Source organism: Pipra filicauda, unplaced genomic scaffold (genome assembly GCF_003945595.2).
Source record: "Pipra filicauda isolate LSUMZ 115617 unplaced genomic scaffold, ASM394559v2 scaffold115_size4368891_pilon, whole genome shotgun sequence".
Taxonomy (NCBI): domain Eukaryota; kingdom Metazoa; phylum Chordata; class Aves; order Passeriformes; family Pipridae; genus Pipra; species Pipra filicauda.
Window position 1 is genome coordinate 3,751,100 of NW_024103607.1, and position 27,630 is coordinate 3,778,729.

Below are 27,630 nucleotides of genomic sequence, written 5' to 3' on the forward strand. Positions count from 1 at the left end.
TATAAATTTCCTTCATATGTGGGCTAGGTGCTCAAATTTGTAATCTCTAAGGATTGACTGCAGCCCAGATGAGGGAGGTTTTCTCTTAAGTTTGAAGGAAGGCCTCTTTGAAGGGGATGCAGACTCAATTCACCTTGGGCAGTCAAGAAATACCACAATTAAGCATTACTGTGCAACCTGTTGTGCTATATATGCAGTTACATTATCAAAGGACCCCTACCTCATTCAGGGCACTACCTGAGTAGTGCTGACTAAATGACCACTTTGTTTTCTCCTTGTTGTTTGATATGTGTTTAATCTACTGAGTACCATTCAAACCCTGCTCTGAAGGCATAATTCATAATTTCCCAACAGGCTTTTGTAAAGCTCACATCATCACAACACATGAAAGCTTCACAAATATTTCTTTATTTTCATTTAAAAAGACGGACAAAGGAACATTCTTATCTGCGTTCTCTTTCTCTGTAGAAGAACTGAAGGACAATTATTTTCTTTTTAAAGCACTAATTTTGGGCAACCAGTTCAAGAATTATGTGTTCATTTCTTGACATGTTTTGTTTTGCTTTAAAGGCATAGTATTCTATAAACTATTATGAATCACAAAACCATAATAAAATATTATCAAAGTGATAGTCCTAGGTCTGCATGCCAATCACTCTATAAACTATCTATAACATAATTATTTCCTATATTATTTGTTATATTATTTTATATTATAAATTTCATGTAACACAAATAATATATAATAGATATTATATACTCTATTATATATTATATGTATTCACCATGAATTAGAACTCAAGGTCTCAAACCAGACTTCCCAAAATTGAGGAGCACACATTTATCCAGAGTACCCAGAGGGTCTTACTGGAAACTCCATGACAGACGCAGACATAGAATATAATTCTATGGGTCAGGTTCAAACAGTTTCTTTTAACATAGGCTAACCTCTCCCTATAATTTCTGTTCCTTTCTTAGCATGCCCTTCTTCTTAGAAGAAAATGAGTTGTCAACCCAAAAACTGGAAACAAGTATTGGCTTGCATTAAGCCAAAACACAAACCCTTTCTTCCTGCATGTCAAAAGCCATCAACTCCTTCTGTAAAAAATAAAATTTTCCGTTTGACCTTAAATGATATGTTTTACTTCATAGCAAAAATTATATGGTTTATTTCTTGTATTTCCTCATTGGAAGAGACAAGGAAATGAAAGGGCAGCTCCATAAAGCTGCAGAAGATGTAACTTTATTCCCTGTTTCAATCTCAGTGTTAAGAGCATTTAATCACATAAAAGATCTGTACTCAGACCATCCTCAGCATGAGGTAGTTTGCAACTGCATCTTTCTCTCATGACAGGACTGGGGAATAAGCGAACTGCAAATCTTCCCTATTAAGAATGTTCTGCTATGTACAAAATATTTCAAGTAGTCATGCCCACAGAGTTTAGCAATATCCTTGCTCTTCCTCAGCTTAGCTCACATGTAGCCTCTCTCTTAGGAGGAACTGGCAGTGTTCACTGCCACATCACAGCTGACACTGATGCAAGCTGTAGGACATCTCTGTAACCACAGTGCTCTTCTCATCCAGGGTGAGAAATCAAACAAATTAGCTTAATGTCTTGGTCAAACACAGCAAAGATGAGCTCACACAGCCAAATTCCAGTTTCAGGAAGGATGTGCCTCTTTGTGTCCTCTGCCTCTCCACTGGGATGACTTCAGCCTGTATGAATGTCCATCTATTTGCTCCATGAAGAACAGTGCTTGACTGCCAAAACTGGCCTCACATAGCAGTTTCCAGCGTGTGGCCGGAGTCAAACAATTCAGGCTGATTGACAAAAGACCTCCATCCATTAGGGCACTGTTCTCAGCTGAAAAGTAATGAATTGCAGATGGGAGTTTCTTCTCTCAGCACATCTGGAACCCGGTACATCCCAGATGATATCAGTATCTCACTGTAGATGTAACAGCTGCAGGTCAGCAACCTTGTTAGATTAAGCCTGGATTAAACAACATAGTATAGATGCAGACAAGGCAAACTCCCTGAATTAATCCTTCAGGTGCTCATCTCTAAGGCATGCAACATTCAGTCCCAGTTTTAGAACCAGGCAGATCTGTGTTGGCCTACTGAGCAGGGGAATCAACAACGGCACAAGAGGCAGAACGCCTCGAGAGAGCTCAACTCAAACCCAGGAGGGTTATAGACATGGATCTGGAGGAAATTCCATGGACCGCTTAGTACCACTTGGAGCAGGGAGTTAGTCACCAACATTGGATCAGATAACCTTGTCTTGTCTAGCAGTCTTGAAAACCTCCATCAACGGATTCTGCAAGTTCTCTGGGTAAACCGTTTCAGTGCTACACTGTCTTCTATCAAAAATACCTTGTTTTTTTTGGTGGTCTTGTTACTATTGTCACTACTGAGAAGCCTTCAGCTTTGTCATGTCTGTTAGTAATCCTTCTGCTGCCCCCACTCCACTTCCTCAAGGTCCATCTTACACTGGGGGGACCAAGACTAAACACATACTTGCAAGTGCAGCTTCACTAGCCCCATGTAGCAGCAGATAAAGAGTTCCCCCCAACTGCTGGTTGTACACCTCCTAGTATAGCCCACTACGTGGTTTGCCTGATTCATCATCAGTGTGTAGGGCTGGCTTCCATTCAACTTTTTGCCCACTGTAACCCCTGCAAACTCTTCAGCAGGGTTGGAGCTCAGGTCAGGCAGTTCCCAGCCCATACCGAATCGCAGGGTTAGTTTGCCTCAGGCATGAAAATATGCACTTCCCTTGTTGAACTACCCGAAGTTTCTGTCAACTCAATCCTCAGGATTAAGCTCCACCATTCGAAGTATGCCAACTACTCTGTCCTAACAGAGCACTGCCAACAGCAGCAACAACTTCCACTGTAAAGGAAACCTCCAGGAAAAAAAGAGGTGCTAAAATCCACAACTTTATTAGGCAGATGTAAACTGTTACTGTTTAGAGATTGACAACTCAGCTACAGACTCAAAAGCAAAGCTACTAGAGAACCTCTTAAAGGGTAACATGTGCAGCAAGTCTGTCCATCTTTCCTTTTCCTTATATGAGAAAAATGGCACAAACTGGCATAATGAACTGGAAAAAAACACTGTATGAGACCCATTCAAATAGCAGAAGATATATGAAAAACATGTTCTCAAACAGAGTTGTTTTTGAGTATGCTAGTCAGGAGGCAGTGCGGTAACACAAGGAAAGGTTTGCTGGTAGCGAGAAAGGTTGCCTTCTGAATCAATCTGCATAGGAGTTTATATCTCATGATATAAGATATCATGTTTGAAGATTATTTTATGTGGTTCTTGCCTCAGTGTATGACGAATTACAGTTATGTACAGTGATTCAATAAGGTCACTGTCATTGTCATGGTATATTGCACCAGATAACACATTGGCAGTGTCTCCCATCAAAAAACTGAAAAAGCTTACCAAGTTATTTAATGAGATATTCTGGACAAAAACAACTAGAATAAACAAGATTCTTGGTATATATACAGTTTTAAGGTCTGCATCTTCCATACAAGCACACAATACAAAAACCTTTATGAAACACTGAAATATCAAAACCAGATAATTTTTTATTGTATTGCATTGGTTATTAACTAGTACAGGACAAAGGAAATCATTACCTCTGTAACCAACAGAAAAAAAATGTTTCAAGGATGCCTGTTAGTGTAGAGCTGCTTCATTGCCTGGGTCCACCCTGGACCACAAGAAAAAGAAGAATCATAGCTACAAAACAACCTGTTCATAAAATTGTAGCAATTTACTCACCACTGGACAGATGCTAACTGCATCACAACACAAATTATGAGCTTAATCCTGCCTGTACAAACAAGAGATGTCTGAGTAAAAAGGAAATGTTTGCTTTGAATTGTCACTAGTTCTCACTGTGAAGATGAGAGAGGGAATATTTTGTGGCACTACAAGCACCAGCTCCTGAACAGCACCAAGAGCACGGGAAGGGTGATGGGACACAAACAGAGAGAAAGAATGTGATTGCCACAGGTATTTTCTTCCATCTCCTGCAAGTGACTTAAGCCCAAGTAACTTTACAGTATGCAGGAACATTTTTGCCACACTTATTTTCAGTTTCCTTCATACTTCTGTTACTTATGGTTTTATGTTAATTAATTTTAGTCACTTACTCTGGCATTTAAATTGGGATACTAGTCATCCTAAAAAAATGTGCCTCAGATGGTAATTCACATGACATGGGGGTGATTATGTTCCTGTCTAATCTGGGGCACAGGTCAGAATTCATTTCCAGAATGTGCAACTGGAATGCCTACATACATGTTCTCATAGTTTTCCTCTCTGCTCAGATGTATTGTGACTTTTCATGTGACATAAATATTTGCTCATTTGCCATTGTGATTCAGAGAAGTAAGTAAAAGTCTTGTACCCTGGGAATAGTGTGTTTCACAAAGTATCTCTTCATTAAAGGCAAATATCCAAACTGCTGACATTGCTCAATGCAGCAAGCATCTCAAGCAAAGTGACACAGAATGATTTGCTTGAAATTGCAAATTTCCAAATACTAAGGCACATGCTTACCTTTATGTAAACATTTATGTTGATTTTGATGATATTTTAAACAATGAATAATGAAACTTCCAGATATTTGTAAGACTGTGGTCTTTACAGCATTGAAACAAAGTGCAGAGGGCTTAAAATATCTGGAAAAATGGTAATCTGAGATTCTGAAAATGTATTGCTTGAGACTGCTACCTAAACAATATTCTAAGCATCTTGATCTCACTATAGGAAAAAGGGTAAAAAAACCTCCGAAATATACATTATGTTTAATTTAGGTCCTGTGACACTTCAGCTCCGCTCTTGGTCTGTTCTTGCTAAAGATAATGATACCAGCCCCTCTTCACAACTGCAATTAAACACATACATTCTAATTTAGATACCTGAAATTGTCCTGAAATATAAAATATTTCAAAATTTCAACATTTTCAGTGAACTGTTAAATAGATTGGTATTCATTAAATAAATCAAGTCATTGTTTTTAATAAGGACTGTACTACTGTACAATACTTTTATAGCTGGATAGCTAAACATAATCACAGTACTAACAAAGTAATGTGGAAAAGGCATGTAGTGAGCAGCAAATGCTTTGGCACTTACAGACCTAGGTACATGGATGGTGTAAATCAGTGCAGCTTCATCTAGTTCAAAAAGCTACATTAACGTACACTCCACGTTTTCAAACAGAAATCAGATGAGAAACTAAAGCACTGACCCTTTCAGCAATGCACTTTGCTGTTAGACATAATGACTTCACTATATGGGACGATTTTCTGCTACTAGCAATGAATATTATTTAAATGTATTATGTTAAATTAGAAATAATAATTTATTAGTATTTATGCACCTGAACTGAATTCCATATGAAATCAGTGATAAAAATATTATAGCCTAACCAAAGTCATGGTGTCTGAACCACAGACCAACGCATTTTTTACAGGTGTCCTCTTCACAAATTATTATGTATTGTCTACTCATCTTCCAGTTTCAAAAAGAAATACTTCCTAGCCACAGAAGGGGCTAGCTTAGTTTAAATCCATCTCAAATTGCAGCATTAAGGTCAGTATTAAACTACTTAGATTTGAAAATCCTTTGTTCAGCACAGAAAAAATTACTTACCATGTGAACAGCCTCTCCATTGCATTTATTAAGCTGTGACTGAATCGTGGTGCTCGTGACCACTCAGCCTGACTTTCACAGCTAAAACGCTTTCATCAGGTCAGTAGTGCTCTGCTCACCGTAGCAACGAACTTAGTCCTTTTCTTTTTTCTTGGTATCCCTTCCCACCCCAAAAGCAGATAATCATGAGGGAGCAGTATAAATGTAAACTATTTACCTTCTAAAGAATTCAAAGAATTCAATTAATGCCAGGTCCTCTGAGAATAAACTACATTGCAGTAAAGGAACTGATGTGCTTCTTCTGTTCTCGGCTTCACAGAGCTTCTTTCAGGTGTAATAGGAAACAGGTCTTTTAAATGGCATGATACACAAAGCTTCCTCAATTTCTGTTTAATACCCACTTCTGTCTTTGTTGAAGAGCAATCCTGAGCATATTTGAGCAACCATCCTCTTATAAAACCTTACTCCCGTGTGATGCTCTTCAGGAGCCTTTTGATGTGACTAGACTGGTAAGCAGGATCTGCAATCAATTTCCAGCTTGATACCAAGTAAAAGTTACTTATCAGACTATTAATCAACTCTACATGCTTTCTAATAGACTCTGCTACCTATCTATCAGCAATTCAGTGAAGTTATAGTGGATTCTATAAAAATTTATTATATTTAAATCAAAGAATCAACCACTTTGGGATCTTGCCATTGTAGTGATAGAAGAGAGCCTGAATAATATCTAATTAAATATAACGGAGGGCTCTACCCTGTCGTTTGTGATTTATGCTATGTAGCAGTCTGTAACATACAGATATTTTATGTTCTAAGTAAAATTCATTAACTGTGTGCCAGCTTATTCAACAAATGTAGCCAAACTGTTTGCCTGTGCATTGACCTTTGGTGTGATAAAACACGGGTTTCAAATACATGCATAAGTGGTTCTTTCCATTTTTTAGAAATAAAAATAATCATTATTATTTCCTTTTGCCTGTCTTGAAGCACAGGGAACTCAAAAGTCTGAATGGTTTGTGAGGAAGTCTGTATATCCCAGAGCAGCAGTCCTCATCTGTGGACCACATCCAGAAACTGCATGAATGCAAGCAAAATGAACACTGTTTATTTTGGTAAAGCTGCTATCTCAATAGCCTCTCTACTGCCGTCATCCTTCTATACTCCCTATACTCCCCTGGACAATGAGACAAAGGTGCAGTCTGGATTCCCACAAACCACAGCATACTTCAAGTACTTTCTCCTGCAAACATCAGAACCTTTTGTGAAACAAACTAAAACACCATTGTCTGCTCTGGAGCACTGAGAGTTTCCAACTGAAAAGACTGCACACTCTCAGATAGGAGTAAAACGCATTAACCCATTCATCTCTTCTCACAGAATATCCCAGAGAAGTCCTCTAGAAAAAAATAGCTTCTACTAGTCCTTGCACAGACCTAGCTGTCTTTGTTTGGCTGCAATACAAAACTTATGAAGTTGCAACTAAGCTTTGAAAATAATGGTCATTTCCTTACAGTGCAGTAAATGGAGATGTAATAACACATTCAACTCTGGTCCACACTTTCAGATAGAGGGCAGAGAGGAGGGGAGGATGTGCACCTGGGAACAGTTGCACTGGAAAATTCTTTCTGTCATCACAGTATAATATAAAGGGCTTGTTATACACTCATCACAATAAGTGATGAAAAACACTATGACTGTTGCTAATACTTGTAAATCTGCAACTTGGAAGAGTGATTTAACACATAGGTGCACAGTGAGAAGAAGTCAAAACTACAGTTGAAACATCCCCCAGGTAAGTTAAACAGCAGCAGCGACAATCAACTGTTTTACTGCTTGAATAAAGAAACAAGAAATCAGAAAATCTGGGAAAATTCTTCCATCACAGATATTCTCAGATATCACTAGTTAGGCTGGAAATATGCCAGGGATCAAGAGGCATATAGCATATGAGAAGTACAGAAAACACAGAAGAAAAACACATAAATCAAAATTCGAAAAAGCCTGAATGAATAAAATTCAGTACAAAAAAAAAAAATATATGTGAACGAAGACAAAGACGATATTGAGTATCATACATCATAGAGTTAAAAGCCACAAGGGAAACACTGGTTCACAGGCCTAACCATAAGGACTGGCAAGCACAGAGGAAAGGAAATCCTATGCCAAGTGAACTGTGGTTCTACATGCACTCTAATAATTTACAGAGATTATTGTAAAGTAAAAGCAGATGGAAAAGTAGTTTACAGCACACTGCAGCTAACAAAAATTCTGCAACTGACCTAATATGTAGGCCTTTGGTCACTGTTCAGTGTACATCAAGGGACTGCCGCCTCAGTTTTTAAATAGCGAGATGATTGGAAGCAGGCTCTCCTCCTTTCTGCAGAAAGGCAACTTATCTAGAATATTGTATTCAATTCTAGACACTCAAATTGGAGCAGTTCAAAAGAAACTACCACAAATGCTTCTGGGGCCTGAGGGAGTGATTTATGAGGAAAGATGAAAAGAATTAAATATGCATAGCTTAGCTAAGCAGTGACTAAGGAGAGAGAAAAGTTAACAGAAACTTAAAGAGTGAAAGGGAAAAAGAAAGATTATATAGCATAAAAATGAAGGGAATTTGGAACAATAAAATTAATTTAATATAGTGCAGACTTAGGCAGAGTACCGAGATAAAAATAGCACGCATGGATGAGATTAACAGGTAAAACCACTAGATTCCTTGTTTGGTGTACTGGGTGGACAGCCACACAAAGCACCAATGTGGGCACTGCAGCTCAATGTTTCTGGCACTCAGATCAACTCACTCAGTCAGCCCTGACAGCTCCAAATAGCCCTGTGAAGTTCTGTAAAGAGAACCTGCCAGTAAAGTGGAGAAGCAATGCATGAGAATTTCTGGAATGTAGAACTACACACTGGCATCTGAAAGGCTTCTCTCCCTTGCACTGGGAGGGTAGTTATTGGGTATGTCCTAGGTAAGCCTGGGCTATGGCTGTGGTTGCTAGTCTGAGCTGCATTCTCATGGATAAATGAAAATGAAAGCAGTTAGCAGCCATCTTGACAACAGAGTTTACAATAGTCTGTAAGGTTGCCTTCCACATCTACCATCTACCATTATACTTGTGGTCACATAATACTACAGCACAGCTGTATGGCACGTACGTATTAAGAAAAAGAAGCAAAGATAAGCACAGTCACACTTGATTGTTAACATGCATAGTAATTTCATTTCTGGGTTAAATTAAAATGGGGAAATATAGAGGAGGAAGATGAGGAGAAGGAGGACAAGAAGGAGAAGAAGAAGAAGAAGAAAGAAGAAGAGAGTGGAAGAAGAAACAAGCGAACAGCTTCAGCTCATTTCACCAACTGAAAAAGAGCATAGAGTCAAAGGATGGACTATAATCTACACAAATCTTCAAACTCCTTTACTTAGGAAGTAACTGGACAAAAATAAATAATGCTTCACAGCTATTGAAGAAACTGAAATAGAAATCAAAGAGAAATTATTATGGCAGCTCCAGCGTTACTGCTTACAAGACAAAAAAGTGTCACTCTAAGACACAATAAATCTACATACTCATTGGTGATTAAGAGGAATTAAGACACTTAGTTTGCCTTAAGAACTTTACTTTTCACAACTGTCTATATGACTTACCCATACCGTTTCTGTAACTAACATTAGTACTACAGCTAACAAAATCAAATAATTGTGTGCAAAGGAAAGCACCTTAGAAAAAAGCTATTAATGTGCACTGTGAATGTAAAATGTCTCTCATTTCATAAAAATGATTGTTCAGTGATACATTGTTTTCGTCTATTTTCTTAGAGCCTCCTGCAATAATAATAATACCTGAAAACAACAATGCTACTCTTCCCACAAAGATAGATAAAAGAGAAAATTTCTACATGTCTGCCTCCCTCCTTCCTTATCATCAGCTTAGATGCCAACATTTACAAAACTTTTACAGGAGAAAGCTTTAATAGCTTTTATAGTAAAGAGATCACATTTGAAAGACATCGATTAACCTTCAAAATACGACCTTAATGTATTGCTCCATTTTCTGTAGATGTTTTTACAAGGTCCCATATATATTTTATATGTCACACTTCATAACAAGATTTGCACCAAATGGGACCACAGCAGGAGTCCACCAACCTGAGGTGGTATGGCCCAGATCTATTCCTGTCAACGTGCTCTGAATACTGCTTCAGTCTCTTCTGAAATGTCATACTGCATAGAGAGACATTCGTAATAGGGTGTACAACCAAAGATATGACTCCATCTTTTCCTTTTTCCGAAGAATAACATTTTTTGTTTTAAAATCAACTATGAAGTAAAAGAGAGTGAAGTACACTTCCAAGTGGAAACCCTACATGAACGTCTGTATTCTAGATGGGTAAAAAGCTAGTAAAAAATGACCAAGTGCTCTTCTAGTTCTGTGTTGTGCCCTCCTGCCCACACACCTTGCCAGGTCCCATTCTTACTGGTCAAAAAGAGGTTTAAAATGGACTACATCCCACATCTCTGAATCATCCTACAGATGGGGGAAGCTGTCAGGGACAGTTTTCTTCAGCATACAAGAATGGCACTGGCAAGGAAAACAGTTTTGGTGATGCTACTTGCATTTGTGTTTCTGCAAGTGATAACAGACTGATCCATATAATCTGTTAGCTGAGGGTATGTGCACTAGTCAAAATAATAGTACTTGAGGGTTTCTTCAAGCAAGTCTTATTTTGCTGTTGTTTGTACTGAAGGCATTTGCTTGAAAGCAAACAAATGCAAAATACACCTTTTAATATAAAACAGTTGAACATAATTTTTTTCAATTGGTGGTGATCCTTTATGATACATTAAAAAACTTGTTAGGACAGTTCTTTATTTGCTCCAAATCAAACTAAACTTCTGTTGACTTAATTATTTCCACTTGCTTAAGAACAAATCAGAATTAGTTCAAATTTTACTTGCTTTAAAATAACCACACTTATACTGTGGCAATTTTGATGCGGGTGTTAATTGAATTATCGCAAATATTTTCTGGTTTGGTTTTGCAACTTAGCAACTGTCCAAATTTACCATGATGCCATAAATTAATTTCTATGAAACAAGAAAGAAAAATAATTTTGACTAATTGGAGCTACTTCACAATTGAAAATATGTTTTCTAGTCTCAAAATTTTCACAAACTTTGTGAGGAAAAGTGGCTATATTGCTACAATCTCATAAGAGGAAAAAGAGAGGGTTGGGGGGGTGTTGGTTTGCTTTTTTTTCTGCTCTCCGTTCTTGCAGAAATCTTCTCAAAAAATGTAATATAAGAATTTGAAGTTTCACACATGCTGTGCCAATATGGTGAGAAAATATGGTACTTTGACCTTTGCAATCTTATTTCATCTGATTTTCAGGGTGGCTAGACTTCTTTGCTGTTGGCAGAATTAGTACATTAGAAAAAAAAAGCACTCCAAATACCAAAATTATCATAGATTTCTTTAAAATTTCCTTACAAGTTCACAGCAAAGTTTTCCACAGAAAGTGCTGAAACTTTCCTCCCATGACAGATTTTTTTTTACAGTGAGAAACAAAATTATGACATATAAATATTTGGTGGATGACTGTGATTTCCACTAAAATATTATAACTAGAACCTTTTTTTAGTTGAATACGAAGTTGGAAATGTTATAGCTTTCAATTGTCCAAGTTAATATTGCTACTCTTGTTATTTCAAAGTGTATTTTTCCAAAAACCAATGCAATATAAATCTTCATTGTAATATAATTTCCAAATGCTATTCTAAGCAGTTGCCATTGTTAGGAAAGTTGTTAGTTGTTACTCTGAGGAAAGTTTTATTTACTTGGAGGTACACTTGGCAAATTATTAGATCACTGGTACTACATGGTAATTGCCAAGATAATTTGGTTGTTGTCAACATTTTTCTAAGTATCACTTCCTATGTCTAAATACAGATATTTTTACCTCTTTCCTGGCATCCGGTGTCATGATCTTTAACTTTTCAAATTTAGATGAGGTAGAAAATTAATTAAAATTAAAAAATAATGTTGAGTTTCTCTCATTGTCACATGAGCTCAGCAACTGGAGAATAAAAGTAAATAAATGCATCTAGGATCATCAGCTGGTACAGATGTACTAGCATTCATAGGTGGTAAATAATTTCCTATTTTCCTTTGTCCTGCACCTATCCCGTGGTGACAGCGAGAAAGACAGAGACACAAATAGTAAAAATATTTTTACAAAAGTAAAAATATCCTAACTGTGGCTCTATTTGTATCAAGGTTAGTAAGATAATACCCATTTGTTCTTGACTGCATAATTATAAACCTAATTTTTTAGATATCCTTCATGACATCTGAATTATCATACTGACCAAGTTTTTTAAAAAAAAGTCTGCACTATCACTGATGCAAATTCAATCTGTCAAAATGGAGTAAGAAATACCATGTATTGTCTTTGCATTCATTTATGAATTTTTACACTATAAGCTTCTCAAACAAATATCTTTCATCAAAATCTCTTTATCCCCTCAGAATTGCTTTATGTATCTTCACAGGACCTAAAAACTCCCAAGCAATGGCTCATTATACAGAGCCACTCCTCCTACTCTTTCAGGACTCGCAGGGAAGATGACTCCTGCCTCTGCCTCCCAGCCTCATTTTCAGCAGGCAGGGTCTCTCAGTCATGCTGAGCATCTCATTTCAGTAACAATCTTTAACTCATGCCACAGGTCACAGCGTTATAAGGATGTACGAGGAAAAGGAGTATTTTCCAGCAGCCATGCTGTACTTAGCTCTCATTGCAGAAATAAACCATGACACGAGAGTTAGCAGACACCAGCATGAACTATCAACCTAAACAAATGGGATATATGTTGAATAAAGACTGGCACACACATCCTCCTCCTGTTTATAATTCTCCTTCCCACCACCTGCACTATTGTTACTATTTTGTCCCTTGAGTTCTTCATTGGAGGCAGAGGACATGTTCAAGAGGACATGAGAATTCTCTGGAACATCAGAATTTACACTAAATAAATTAATAACACCTCCTGACCAACCCTGGAATAGAAGAAATCTTGTTCACAGGAAGGAGAAAACTTTAAAGAACTTTGCTAGTTCTCTCATGTCACTAACCATCCAGTGTGACAGAATACCTACATGTTACCATTACTTGGGTCATCACACATTCTGTACTCCCAGAGAGGTGAAGGATTCCTGTGTCACAGACTAACTACAGGTCTCCAAGTTTCTTTTCAGGTTCCTCTTCTCTTCTTATTCAGTCTAAACTAATAACCCACTCTACTGAAATACAGATGAAATTTTCACAGGCCTTACTGTCTCACACCAAGAAAGCTGACACGAAGGTATCATGTTTCACCCACAGTATTACTTCTTCATCCATGGGAGAATCAAGTTCAAGTCTCCATCTGCTGAAAACTGAAACTAATGTATCGTATCACATCTTTCCCCAACCCTTTCTAAGTTGCATAAGGTTCAGGTAGAGCTACCGCTGTGACATATGTTTGGAGCCTCGCAAGACTCTGGTTGAATCCCTATGGAAAACCAGAGAGACTGAATTTAAAGTGCTAAATGAGTGTTTAGAACGACACACATCTTTCCGCCAAAGTAGACGGGAATGTGCCAATACATTCTGTCCCATAACCCTGCTGAAGAGGAACAGGCACCACCATGGGTGAAACTCATCCAACTATGTTGAGAGTTCTACTAGTTAATAATTTTATTGAAACAGAAAATGTGTTGAAACAGCAAGCTACGGAAAAGAGGGGTAAAATTAAACAAAATGGAAATCATAAAAATAATCCACAGAATTTACTCTCATTCATAAATATGTGAGCAATTTTGTTATAAAGCCTTGAATTTAGTGTGAAAAAAACCACAAGATGACATCTGTAAGTATGTTACTGCTGGCTTCTGCCTTTCAAGATGAAGTATATGACTAAGGTCTCTGTCACTGCAGACTAAAGTCAAGACAATGTTTTTGTCATGTAAGGACAGACTTCTGTAGTATATGGACTTGTTAAGTACTATGATTAGGAGATAGAAAAAAAAGGAATACTTGAGATGACAAGATATCCAAAGAGGATACAGCAAAATTTAAAGGCCAAAACTTTCAGTGCATCTTTCAGTGCAGCTTGAAAAGCGGCCCTATGGGAACCTCGTGAGGTTTAACAAGGCCAAGTTCAAGGTGCTGCACCTGGCTCGGGACAACTCCCAGTATCAATGCAGGCTGAGGGCTGAATGGTTTGAGAGCAGGTCTGCCAAGAAGGACTTGGGCATGCTGGTGGATAAGAAGCTGGACATGACCCAGCAATGTGTACTTGCAGCCCAGAAAGCCAATCATGTCTTGGGTTGTATCAAAACAAGCGGGGCCAGCAGGTCGAGGGAGATGATTCTCCACTCTGGTGAGATGCCACATGGAGTGCTGCATCCAGCTCTGTGGCCTCTAATATACAAGAACATAGAGCAAGTCCAGAGAAGGGCCACAAAGATCATTACAGGGTGGGAGCACCTCTCCTATGAAGACAGGCTGAGAGAGCTGGGGTTGTTTAGCCTGGAGAAGAGAAGGGTTGACCTTACTGTGGCTTTCCAATACCTAAGAGAGCTGAAGAGGGACTTTTTACAGGGGCATGTTGTGATAGGACGGGGGGAATGGCTGTAAGCTGATAGAGGGCAGGTTTAGATTAGGTATCAGGAAGAAATTCTTTACTGTGAGGGTGGTGAGGCACTGGAACAGGTTGTCCAGAGAAGCTGTGGATCACCTGTCCCTGGGAGTGTTCAAGGCCAGGTTGGATGGGGCTTGGAGCAACCTGGTCAAGTGGAAGGTGTACCTGTCCATGGCAGAGAGGTTGGAACTAGATGATCTTTCAGCTGACTTCCAACTCAAACCATTCTATGACTTTACGTTCTTCTACTCTTAATTAATTTTCTTCATGGACAATCCTTGCCAGGTAGCAGATGCTGAAGGTAATAAGGGCTAGATGTTGAAGAGAATAATTCTATTTATTTTATATCTTGTTTCAAATCCTAAATAAAATTTACCTAATTAGTATTTCAATCCCAAATCCCTGTAATCATTGTTCTGTAACAGAGCACAAGGTAGTGTTTCATAACTCATACAAAGGAGATAAAGGAAACGGAAGCAGAGATAAACCAGAAAGAATAGATGTTCAGATTTGATGATCTTAATATTTGGATAAATTCACTTGGCTCAGACTTCCATCTGGTGTGACTATAACTCCTTATAGCAAGGTTTTAATTCTGTTTGCATTTATGCACCTTTATAGCATTTGCAGCAGAAATCAGACTCTCGAATAATAAACTTAAGCCTCCTTAGTAAAGTATTGTCTTTTAGTTCCCTCTGCAGATTCCGCAGAGGATGTCCAGAGCACAGGTGGAAACTCAATGCCATAACATGTAAATGCTGATATTTATGTCATAACTAGATATACAAGGAGAGAAGATAGCATCAAGGTGCTGCCTAATTTGCAAAATTACATCCATTTGTACAGTCTGTCACACAAATCATCGAGATAAAATGGCACCCAGCAGCTGGCAGATGTGATACTCTCCCATGCACCACTGTTCTCTCTTTTAAATGGCTCATGCTCACAGATTGTCAAGGAGAAGCCACTAGCACAGACAGGGACAGCTCAGAGCAGCAGCGATACTTGGCTGCAAAAAGGAGATGGGCACAAGTAGTGACAACATGAGCTGCTCAAGCAGGCAGACACACATACAGCTTGTGTGTTAATGCTGCAGCTGCCGGCTAAAGACAACATGACTGTTGCAGCAGGCATAATTTCAGAGTATTACTGGGATGAAAGACTTTACTGGGCATGGTCTCAGAAAATCGGGTTTGACCACACAGCTACCCCTGCTTAGAGCAGGAGGGCATATCCAGAGAAAGGCAATGGAGCTGGGAAAGGGTCTTGAGCACAAGTCTGATGAGGAGTGGCTGAGGGAGCTGAGGTTGTTTAGTCTGGAGAAAAGGAGGCTCAGGGGAGTCTTTATTGCTTTTTACAACTACCAGAAAGGAGGCTGTAAGGAGGTGGGTGTTGGTCTCTTCTCACAGGTAACAAGTGATAGGACAAGAGGAAATGGCCTGAAGTCATGGCAGAGGAGGTTTAGATTGGACATCAGGAAAAATCCTTTAGATTGGACATCAGGAAAAATTCCTTCACTGAAAGGGTGATCAGCATTGGAAGGAACAGGCTGCCCAGGGAAGTGGTGGAATCACAGTCCCTGGAACTGTTCAAAAAAACCATGTGGATACAGTGCTTAAGGACATGGTTTAGTGGTGGATCTGGCAGTGGTAGGTTAATGGTTAAACTCGACGATCTCAGAGGTCTTTTCCAATGTTATAATTCTACGGTGGACTGGAGACCTTCAAGGTTGGATCCTTCCAGCCTGAAAGATACTATGACAAGATGGAGACTTACATGGTGAAGTATAGGTCATTTTCACAGCCTTCTAATGGGAGCAATGCACTGAATAAATTAGACAGTATTAGTAAAATGGTACTAAAGCCATAGGAGAATAGCCCTTCTCAGCTCAGATCTCCACACCTAATTCCTGCAGAGATTAAAAAAAAAAAAGGCAAATACATGCAAAAGTCAGGCACATAGCATTACAGTTCATAAAACACTACTTTTAAGGTGCCATTAATTTGTGTCTTTTAGCTATTTCCCTTCTCCCCAAAGCAGACCGAGAGACAGTGCTCTGCAACCACGCTTCCTCTGGTTCAGTGTCTTTTCCTTCTGACACAGGAACCATTGATGAAATGGATTAAAAGCAAAGTGTGGTGTGAAGAGTCATGTCCCAACCACTGTGAGATTTAGCTGTTCTCAGCACATCTCAGAACATTGCTAGTTTTGCCACTGTGCATGCAGCCCTGGCCCATCTTTGATCCCAGCTGTCTGCCAAGCACAAATATCAGCAACATACTGGCATGTTAAGTCAAATAATAATGCTCAGAGGAGCATCACAGAGGAAGTGTTTCTCCTTCACTAATTACAGTTGAAAATGGAAGCACTTTTGCCAATTCTGAGAAGCATAGGCAGTAAAATGCCATCCTGTCGGGCTCCAGCCAGCACCCGATGTCTTCTAAAGCACACTATTTAGGAAATGAGCTATGTAATAAAATACCCCAATTTACTGAGAAGTAACTAATCAAAATTCCAAATTTAAAAAAGAAGGAACTAATGCTGTACATTCACCTTTCCCTCTGCTATGTTTTAGTCCTTCATCTCTGCCTTCTAACCAATGCAACAAACATCCCAAATAGTCGTCATTTGCTACCTTTTAATAGAAGCACCTCATGGTCATCCTCATCTCTTTCCTATGGTTTCACTGAAAAGTTACTTATTTAATATGCTATTGACACTCACATGCCTATATAGATTTGCTACAGTTTCACTTTAAGAAAGCAATTCTAAAGTGAATAAAGACTAAACAATACTTTTTTGACATCTTCAAGACAGTTATTATGTTGCAAATTCCTCATTTGCATTTATCAAGTCTTAATACAAGCTCTAAGACTTATTCTTAGAATGCACCTTTAAAGCTGCAGTAAAACTAATCTGTGCTTCTCTGCATCAACAGGGAATTTGGGCTTGTAACTCCTACTAGTTTTAGAAACAGTCCATATACAAGTCCCATTGAATACAGACAAGAAGAAACCCACACCAATCATTTTTCCTTGAATTATTAAAATACTTCCAGGGTATCTTAATTTCATATTTAAACAGAAAAGAACCACTTTACTTGTTTCTTAACTGTAACGTGGTATTTTAAAAATAGTTTCAAAAATGTCTTTGGTACACTTAAGTCGTCAAAGACTACAATCTGGAGAGAAAACCTTTTACGGCAATCTGCTATTTTTCATTTAAAAACTGTGACATAATCACTAGAAGTCTGAAGTTTTCCAAGTCCTTCAGTAAAAAATATTCATGGTTGTCAAACTACTGCTGGCTGTCTAAAACAAGTACCTAAACAATAACTCATTTATCTCATGTAAATCCAGCAATTTCTACTCAGACCATGTATGCTTTAAAAGGCAAATCCTAAAAGCTTGACAAACGTACAGCTAGGAAGACAAGCAGTCTTGAAAAAAAATGCTATCAGGAATTTGTTCTGCATTGAATCAATACATTTAGCATAGATCCCAATTTCAGGATATCTTTAAGGAGGCAGTTTGAATGATTCAAGGTTAAAAGTTCATTACTATTTTTTTAAGTCTGTCACACCAAATAGCTAAATATTCTGATAGAGAGGGGATAGAAGCATTTGATCTATAGTAGATGATGACCTGGGCTCAAAATTATAAAGCTATTCTCATTTGTATACCCTTGCAAAGCGTGAGAGCCATGTCCAAGGTTGTCCTTAAAGGCGTCCTTAACATAATGCTGTGAATGGCATTTTTTCTTTCCGGATATTATATTCTTTGGTGATTAATTTAAACAAAAGTTTTAAAAGCTGATCAGTATGAAGTTCAGAATGAGAGCTTTATCACACACACAATGAAGTTGCCTCTGAACAGAGGAGAAAAAGAATCACTGGGCTCTGCCTGCATATTCACATGCAAAGTAACAACTCCCGTTCCCCACTACTACGTTGACATCATGCAGCATCTGCCTTTGACTTTTTGCATATGCATTGAAAAGACACACCTTGGAAAATAAAAAGACAGTTTTAAAAGCAAATTAACCATTTTGTTACTTACAGCATTTGATAAAATGGTAATGAGACATTCTTTCATCTCAGGCTGTAGTCTTGCTACAGGTTTCAGCATTCTCTTCTGCTACAACTGTCATGCCCAGAAAATGCATTATTTAAAGCCCTTCCTCAGGTATCCAGTATACCTCAGAATACATTATTTAATGTAGGTTCTGTTCCAGGATCTTGCAGAGGCTTCCAAGTCATCCTCACCCGGCTGCTGGAGTTACGATAAACCTCTGTGCGTCTTGAACCATGACTGCTGCACGTGCTATTGTAGCACAATTGATTGACACCGCTCCTAATCCCACATCCCTGGAATAGAAAGATTTAATTGGTGTGCACTTGCAGCCACATTCTTCCAGCACTGAGGTGTGCTGCTGCACTGCGGTTTTCACAGTCCTGCTAGTTAATGGCTTTTCAATAGCTTTCAAATGGCAGCAAACTAAGCTTGATGAGTGGGCTCGAATGAAATAGCAGAACAGGGGATCTTAAATTTTATTTCTGCATGTTGTTCATGTGCCAAATGTGACCAGATTTTTAGCTAGTACTGAACCAGGATTATTTTTAGTTGCCACCAGTTGCTGTGTGAATAGGAAATTGATATAGGTTGCCAAAAATAACCATCTTTTAGCATCACAGATCATTTTTCAGTATAAGGTAAAAATCAGGATAGAGCTCACAGCCATCTTCAGGCTCTCATGGTTTATGCATGGATTCATTTACATTGAGCTAAAAACATGCTCATGTGTATTCTCCTTGATGTGTTCCTGTTTTTATAATTTCTTTGTATTACACTGCATCTTTTTCACAGATAGAATATTTATGTCAGAAGAAAGAAACTGCAAGCTCTGCATAGTTTATATTATGATTATGCACATGTTGTCTAATGACATTTTAATCATTTATTGTAAGACAAAAAGCCTAAGAAAATGCATCACTAAGAACAAGTCCAACCAATTATTTACCACACTACGGAATAACAAGTCAATGTATAGTGACGCATTACCCGGTTTTAGATTAAGGGCACACAAAAGGCAGACCTGCATTGTATTTTAAACACCCAGACTGCAGCATCTTCTGAGAACAATTCCTGCATTACTTTTCCAAGAACAGTCACCCATGAATTTGCTTACTACTTCTGTGAGAAACCTACAGCAGAACTATGGTTAAATATTTTTATATAATCAAAAAATCATTTAAGAAAACTGTGCTCAGCAAAGAGTTACATTTGCTTATCATGCATCACGTTTACCACAATCAACACTTCACTGAGTGAGAGCTGTTGTAAAGGGGAACTGATAGCCCAGCCACATTTAAATCTTTTATTCATCTGAAAGGGTTCTCACCTACTATTTTGTATACATAGCATTTTTAACAGCTAGGAAGTGTTAAAGGGACTACAAGGGGAAAAGGGTCTAACTAATTAGTGAGGATCACTAACGCAGATTCTATTAACTATTCTGCAAAGTTCCCACAAGAGCAGAAAGATATATATTCACAGACTTCCAGTGATCCATTAGCAAAACCCTTAGGTGAAATCTCTCAGCTCTAACAGCCCCATATTTCACATCTGGTTTTAGGTACAACATGCACAGCAATTCTTTTGCAGAACTAATTATTTAGGTGTGGGGTTTTTTCCTGAAAACACAGCTTTCCAAAAGAAATGACCAGAGGGAATCAGGGATAAATTATATAAAGCACAATACAGTAGTTACATTATCATGGAAACTTTTTTACTGTAAAGCTCAGAAGTCCAAAGTAATTAAACCTATCCAGACTGTCTTTCACACCTATACAACACTAGGCTAGTTTGGGCCACATGGCTTATAAAATAAACATACGAAGTGTTTTAAGAGACAATGTTAGTCATAGTTCATGAGCAAGTGTCAAGTAATCTGACAAAAAGCCCTTTGAGCAATACTTTTTGGTGGAGACACTCCTGACAGGTTCATCTCTGATGGTACTGTCAGGCAGACAGACTGCCATGACTGATAACATCACACTTTCACCAATCATACTGGTTAAAACCAGGAGGACTCTTGATAAACACTAGTGAATGGGAGAAATGGACAAACATTGCTTTTCAGAAGACAGAGGAAAAAGGAAGAGGAAGCATCTCTGATTTTGGCTTGAACAAAATGTGAAGTAAAAGTATTTGGATCTGTCTCACTTCAGATTGTAACGTATGTGTTTATCTATTGAATTAACATAGTAAAAATTTAGGATGGTGGAACTTGGTAGCATTTATGTGACAGGTTAGACTACATCCTCCATCCTGCAAGGAATAAGAGAATTCAACAAGCCTAAGTGCAAGGTCCTGCACCTGGGGTTGGGGCAACCCCCAGTATCAGTACAGTCTGGGGGATGAAGGGATTGAGAGCAGCCCCATCAAGAAGGACTGGGTGTTAGTGGTGGATGAAAAGCTGAACTTGAGCCAGCAATGTGTGCTCACAGCCCAGAAAGCCAACTGTGTTCTCAGCTGCATCAAGAGCAGCATGGCCAGCAGGTTGAGGGAGGTGATTCTTCCCCTCTACTCTGCCCTTGAGAGATTCCCATCCCTGGAAACATTCAAGGTCAGGCTGGACAAGGCTCTGAGCAACCTGATCTAGTGACCCTGCTCGCTGCAGAAGGGGGTTGGATGAGATGACCTCTAAAGGTCCCTTTCAACCCAAACTGTTCTATGACTTGATAGTCCTTTACAGAGAGTGTTAAGGTACAGGACATGTACCTCTCGAATGCTGCAAGCTTTTGACTTGCTATTTACATCAGACTAACTGGTAACAGTCTGCTGTCTATACGGCTAACACATCCCTGATTTCTTCTCTCCTAACATGCACTAGTCCACGTAATCAGAGAAGGATGTGGGACTGTTTGACAAGGGACAGTCTGCAATGCTACACCATAGCTTGGGTCTGTGCCTTTCAGTTGTATCGTTGGACTATGCCAGTCCATGGGGCAGCATGTACTCACCTGCAGCAGGGCACTGTGCACTCTGCCATTCTCCAGAAGTCTGTGTGCCAAAAATAGGTGGTTGGCTGCTCAAGTATGAATAACAGCCTCCAGGTGAACGGAAGATAGGCACAAACTTTTCAAGAGGTGACACCTTGGCAGATGGCAACCTCAACAGGCCCTTCATTTTAGAATATCACATTTCTTTTGCTTGTTTTTTTAATTATATAAAATATTTCGTTTTATTACATGGGCAATTATCATTAGTGGGTTTTGTAAAAGAAGTGAAAGCACTGTATATTGCTGTCAGCAGGAAATTCTGACAAATTGAAGGGCAGCACTAAAGCAGCACAAAAATGAGGAGGGAGGAAAGGTCCCAGAGACATTGTAGAATGAAAACGCTGGGCAGAATAAGTAGTATGAAATGGAGAATGAAGAGAAATGACAACAATGGACAACTGCAAGTGCAGAGACAGGATGAACCTTGAGAAGTGGCAGCTAAACATGAGGCAAAAGTAAGTCACAATAGAATACTTGAGGAGGTGAAATCTGTTTCACCTGTTGGAAAGACACATTATTTCCACTGCAACCTTTTGCTAGGCTGGAGAGTAGAGAAAGAACAGAGAAGAAACAACAGTATCCATGGTGGTGGTTGTCCATGTCACAAACAAAGATTTCAGGTGTGAGAAGAAAAAGAAAAACTTAGGTTTCTGAGATGATTCCTTACGAGGGAATACTTAATTGTCAGTAGGTTTAAAAAAAAAAAAATTTCACAATTTGTTTATTCACAAAAAAGAGATATTAGTCATGTTAGGTATTTTCTCCTGACTGACCTCCAGCAATAAAAACAGAATTCAGAAGAGAAAAAAGATCTAAACAACATTTAAAATCTGACAATGTAAACTGTGGAAGTATATCTAGACAAGCTTTGAGCGCATTGTAAAGTTACTTTCTCTGAACATTAGGTAACATAGGCATGTTTTCAATTACAACCCCACTGTTCCAAAAAGTTAGTTCCAAAAAGACTATGCCAGTGTTTAACTCTACAAAGAGGCAAAAGTGCTCTTGGATTGGGGAATAAAGACTGAGCTGGCATTAAACCTGGTGATAAAACAATTTATTTGATTTTGTCCAGCATAGCAAAAATAGAGATAAAATAGAAACAAGGTCAGAAAACAAAATACATTTGGCCCTTCTGGAAAAATTCCTTGCCACCTCTCCCTATAAACAGCCAATTTCATGCTTTATACAAATTCACCATTTAATGACATTACAGAGTTTTTAAAACAGAATCTTGGAACTGGTCAGCCATCACTAGGACAGCTCTTTTTCTTAAGATAAACACACATTTCCAGTTTGCCATCTCAGAGTAGACACTACTTTCACATCTGAATTTCCAAGGCTCAAAACTTGACTTAGGAAAAGCACCTATGAAATGCATCCTACAAGAATCCAGCAAACGAAAACAGTTTAAAATAAGGTTTTGCTGTCGAGAACTGACACCCTATTGCATTCAGGACATGTAAATATTTTGTTGCTATTACAGCGTCTTCTGGTGTCACAAACAACTGAACATCTAATAATTTTCTCATCTTAGTATTTTATAATTCACATATAACTGAAAGATTTGTTAGAGAAATGCAGAACTATCTGAAAGCAATCTGAATAATGAGAAAAACACCATGACTACTGGTTAAATACATGACAGATGCTCCCCTTTTATGCCATTTTCATTCAGTGCAACAAAGCTTTCTATATTCCTTCAGGTGTTACAATTGTGCATTACTTATGGGCTTAAGACTGCAGAAAAAAAAAAAGGTTAAATACAGAGTAACATTTGACTTTGCTCATATGTTTTGACAAGTGATACTGCTTAGCAATCAAACCTTGGCCATACTATCCAGCTGCCAACAAACCACTCTTCAGATAACATCTGAAGTTGTATGCTTCATCAGGAAGCTAGGGATGAGCCATAGCAGATGCAGATACTTAGCAAGAAGGACTCTATACAAATTTGCTCTACATGAGTCACAGCAGAAGAAAACATAGCAGTTTTTCCAAACAAATTTTCAGATGAACTTGCCGGTAAGATAGCTGTGAGGTTTGCTCCAGAGACAGCAGACACAAACCAAATCTAATCACTCAATCAATCACTCAGAGTGTGGCTGACCTCTAGAGTATCAGATGATTTTTTCTTTTCTCTTCCCTTCCTCCAAGCTTTGCACATTTTCTTCCTTTCCCATTTCACTGGAAATGCCTTGATTTTTCAGAAAGCTGGCAATTCTCCTCCCATTTTCTACCACTGGATTGAACCCTTACAGAATGAGAAAAGTGAAAAAATCCTTTTTCTTCTTCTCTATATACTATTGTAACTGAACGTATATGGGAGGACTAATCTGTACATACTTTTTAATGGACTGAAAACAGCAGGTTAAAATCACAGGATATTATTACCCAGTCCTGATGAAGTTAGCAAAATTACCAGTAGAAGTTATGTGTCATTTGAAAGTACTACTTGCTTCCTCCCACACCCAAAATGACCATTTTTAGGCTGTGTGTAGACCTCTCTAGCAGTTCCTTAACTGGATAGGATGAAGAAACTCTCATTTGGGGTGGGAGAGCCTAGAACAGAGTAATAACAAGGCCCAATACAATAAGAAATCCCAATAGTCTCATATACAGTTAGGGCTATCTTTGGCACTAGTAGTGAATTAATTTCTTCACTAAAATCTATGTATATATATTTTTTAATTAGATTTCTAACTATATTTGATGTAAGGATATTACAGAGAGAAGCTGCACACTTTATATCTGTAAATCCCTTAAAAGACTGAAAAGAAACTACCAAAACATGTTAAAATGATAAGTAGAAAAATGTGTCAGCCATCATAACTACCAGATACAAAATAATGAAAAAACATCCATGGATTTCCATGTGAGGAGTTATTACATGATCAGATAGATTTTCTTAAAGTTTATAATATCCAGGAAAGAAATAGACAACTAGAAGAATTCAGTTCAACATGAAAATTGTACTTTTATCTTCCTGATAATTAGCATATTTGACGACCCATTCCACTGTATCCCTAATTTTTTTCTTACTGACATTACAGTTTACTGAGGAGAGTTCTGTAGACACAACATGAGTATTAGACAGTTGACAATTATTCTGCTGACAATTATGATGCACATTACAGTTTCAATATAGACATTGTAAACAAAATAGGATATTATTAAATTATATATAAAACAATCTGAAAAGCAAAGACTAAACTTAGGCAAAAAGGGCTATCTCAGACCTATTTTATTTTCTGATCTTTCTATTGCCCATTTTATCTCATGCTAAATAATACCACTTCTTTTTCAGAGCCTTTCTGCACTCCACGTAAATCAGCACAACTTGTTAGTGCATCCTTGATTCCCACTGTTGTCTTATGAATCACAGAGAATAAGTGGGACTTGGAGAGGGAAAGTGTGCAAGGTATGGAAAACTACACGTCACTTCTATTAAATTGACTGTGCTGCCAGATGTGCACAGTGTAGCAACAAGCTGCTGGGCTGGCTTCTTTGTTTCTGCACCCTCTCCAGTCTCTAGTGGATGTACTTATTTATTTTCTCTTTTTTCCTTTATCTGCATAAATGTTTAAAGAATTCATCATTCTGACCACAAAGACCAGGTGGGAGTCTGAGTTGATAAGCACAATAATCAAATGAAAGGATATGATCATAAGAACCTTTTATATGATATAAGATACCATATTAGGTTTGTCTGGCCAGGTTTTGGTAGCTGCCAGAAGCTTCCCCCATATCCTGCAGAGCCAATGTCAGCCAGGTCCGGGATGGACCTGCTACTGGCCAAGGCCGAGCCAGTCAGGAATGATAGTAAATGCCTCTGAGGTAACATATTTAAGAAGGAAGCTATGACCCCATGGGAGGTCCAAGCTGGACCACGGTCCTGGCAGGGACCTGCTGACCCATGGAGAGAGGAGCCCACACTGGAGCAGGTTTTCCTGGTAGGACCTGTGGCCCTGTGGGTGACTCATGCTGGAGCAGCTGTGCCTGAAGGACTGCACCCAATGGAGAAGTGACCCACATTGCAGCAGTTTGTGAAGAACTGTTGCCTGAAGGATGGATTTACGCTGGAGAAGTTCGTGAAGGACTCCCATGGGAGGGATCCCACAGGGAGCAGGAAAGGAATCCTCTCCCTGAGCAGCAGCAGAAACAACAACTAATCGTAAGCTTGATTCCCCATCTCCCTGCTCCGCTGAGGGGGAGGAGGTAGAACCTGGGAGGGAGGAAGGGGTGGGGAGAAGGTGTTTTTAGGATTTATTTTACTTCTCATTATCCTGCTCTGATTCTGTTAGTAATAAATCTAATTAATATCCCTACTTCGAGTGTGTTTTGTCCATGATGGTAATCAGTGAGTGATCTCTCCCAGTCCTTATTTGAACTCATGAACCCTATGTTACATTTTCTCTCCTCTGTCCATTTGCAAAGGGGAGTGACAGGGGAGTTGATGGGTACCTGGTATAGTAATTACACCTGGATCAACCCACCACATATACCATGATATTGCTTGAACATGACATGGACAAGTCAATAAACTCAGTGAACAAGAGATACACGCAGAATTTACTGCACTCTGCTTGAATATAATAGAATTACATCTCATTCTCAAATTAGCAAAGAATAGATAAGGACCTGAGAAGAATTAGGCAGCTGCTAGGAAAGGAGAGGGGGAATGAGAAAAGCATATAAAGAACTGAGGAAACAGATAACTATGAAAGGCACCGATGTCCAAGCAACAGTAAGAAACCAATAAATCACTATAATTTTAATAAAATTATCTGAGGTCAAAAAAAGGCAATTAGTGAGGCAGGTTATAAGCAAAGGCAGTCAGAAAGATGGTAGAAAAGAACTTCTCTCATGTGAGCAGTGGACAGGTTACAGCTGAGATGACAGTGAGCAAGAAGAGAAAAGGGGAGGATTTCCCAAACATAGACTGAGAATCGTGTGGAGAGCACTGAGGATTAACCAGTAGATACAAGATGCCTTGATAATCAGTTCCTTCGAACAGAAATAAATGAAATATTCAGATTTCTGTATTTTGTATGAACATAAAAAACAAAAGCAAAATTCCTCAAGTCAGCAAGCAGCTGATTTACATGTGAACAAGCAAAGAGTACGGCAGCTTTGTACAGTTACTGCACATACCACTAGAGCATCAATAACCCTCTGCACATCATCTAAATTCAGTTGAAATTCTGATAGCTGGAACCCAGTTTTTCTATTTTGAAATAATGTACTTCATGTTATATTTCATTCCCCAAAGATCTGAAAACCTGTGGAACCTATTCTTACAGAATAACGCATTTATTTTCTTACTCAAATAGCTGGTTGTTCATAACAGAGGATTAATTTCTTTGCTCTCAAATGAACTTACTCTTTTAATCAAACACTCTACTACAAAAATAGTTACTATTCTAATATTGTTTTCATGGAAATACAGTACTAATTACCTTTTATTTCAAACAGCAAGGGACACCTGAGAAAGTAACAAAAAGAAATGCACAAGTGTAATGGAGTAAAACATGTCTATAATGAAGAATTATCCAGCAGGGTACATCACGTCATTCCAACGAATTTATAAGGCTTTTTTTTTTTTTTTCTTTCATTTATAATGGAGTTTTCCTTGAGAAAGAAAAGAAGTATTTAGCACTTTGCCATGCTGGCAGAGGGAGAACTGCATGAGAAATTATCTTCTTCACCCTTTAGCCAAAATACCTTATGTTGAAATCTCCATGGATTTCCACTTGATGCTGTAAAATCTTAGGAGAAAACCACACAAGTTGGCATTGACTATAAACAAGTCTTTCACTCTTAGATTTTAACCTCAAAATCAGTAGGGGTTCTGCCATTGCCTTCAAAGGGAACAAACCTAAACATTTTCAAGAAATGACCTAAGATTATTGGAAAAACACATAAATGAGGTGCTGTCTTGGAAAAAATAATTTGGAATTACGCATAGCCCACCAAGATTAATTGGCTTAACATCTTCCAAGTGCTCCTGTTACATTTGGTGTTAATTGGAGACTATTGCATTTATCCATTTCTCAACATCTTTGTCATTTCAAAAACACTTTTCCTTATCGTTACCAACATATTTTTGTCATATTAAAGGACAACATAGCACTAGGTAATGCTTAATTGTCTTGAGAAATTAGTGAGATTTTTTTTTTAACTTATCTAGGTCCAACC

At 38.4% G+C, this 27,630-nt stretch overlaps 1 protein-coding gene across 4 annotated transcripts in view; it reads right to left on the bottom strand.

The window, feature by feature from the left end:
* MYO16 (myosin XVI) overlaps positions 1 to 27,630 on the bottom strand; it is a 361,410-nt gene that overhangs the window by 265,659 nt on the left and 68,121 nt on the right. The window contains exon 1 of one of the 4 annotated variants that reach the window (XM_027743477.2): positions 18,428 to 18,785. The exons of 2 other annotated variants lie outside the window; for them this stretch is intronic. In XM_027743477.2, coding sequence (XP_027599278.2) covers positions 18,428 to 18,455 — 28 coding nt within the window. In that variant the 5' untranslated portion in view covers positions 18,456 to 18,785. Of the gene's footprint in view, positions 1 to 18,427; positions 18,786 to 27,630 lie in introns of those variants that run through there. One more of the 4 variants, XM_027743476.2, reaches the window with a different exon arrangement.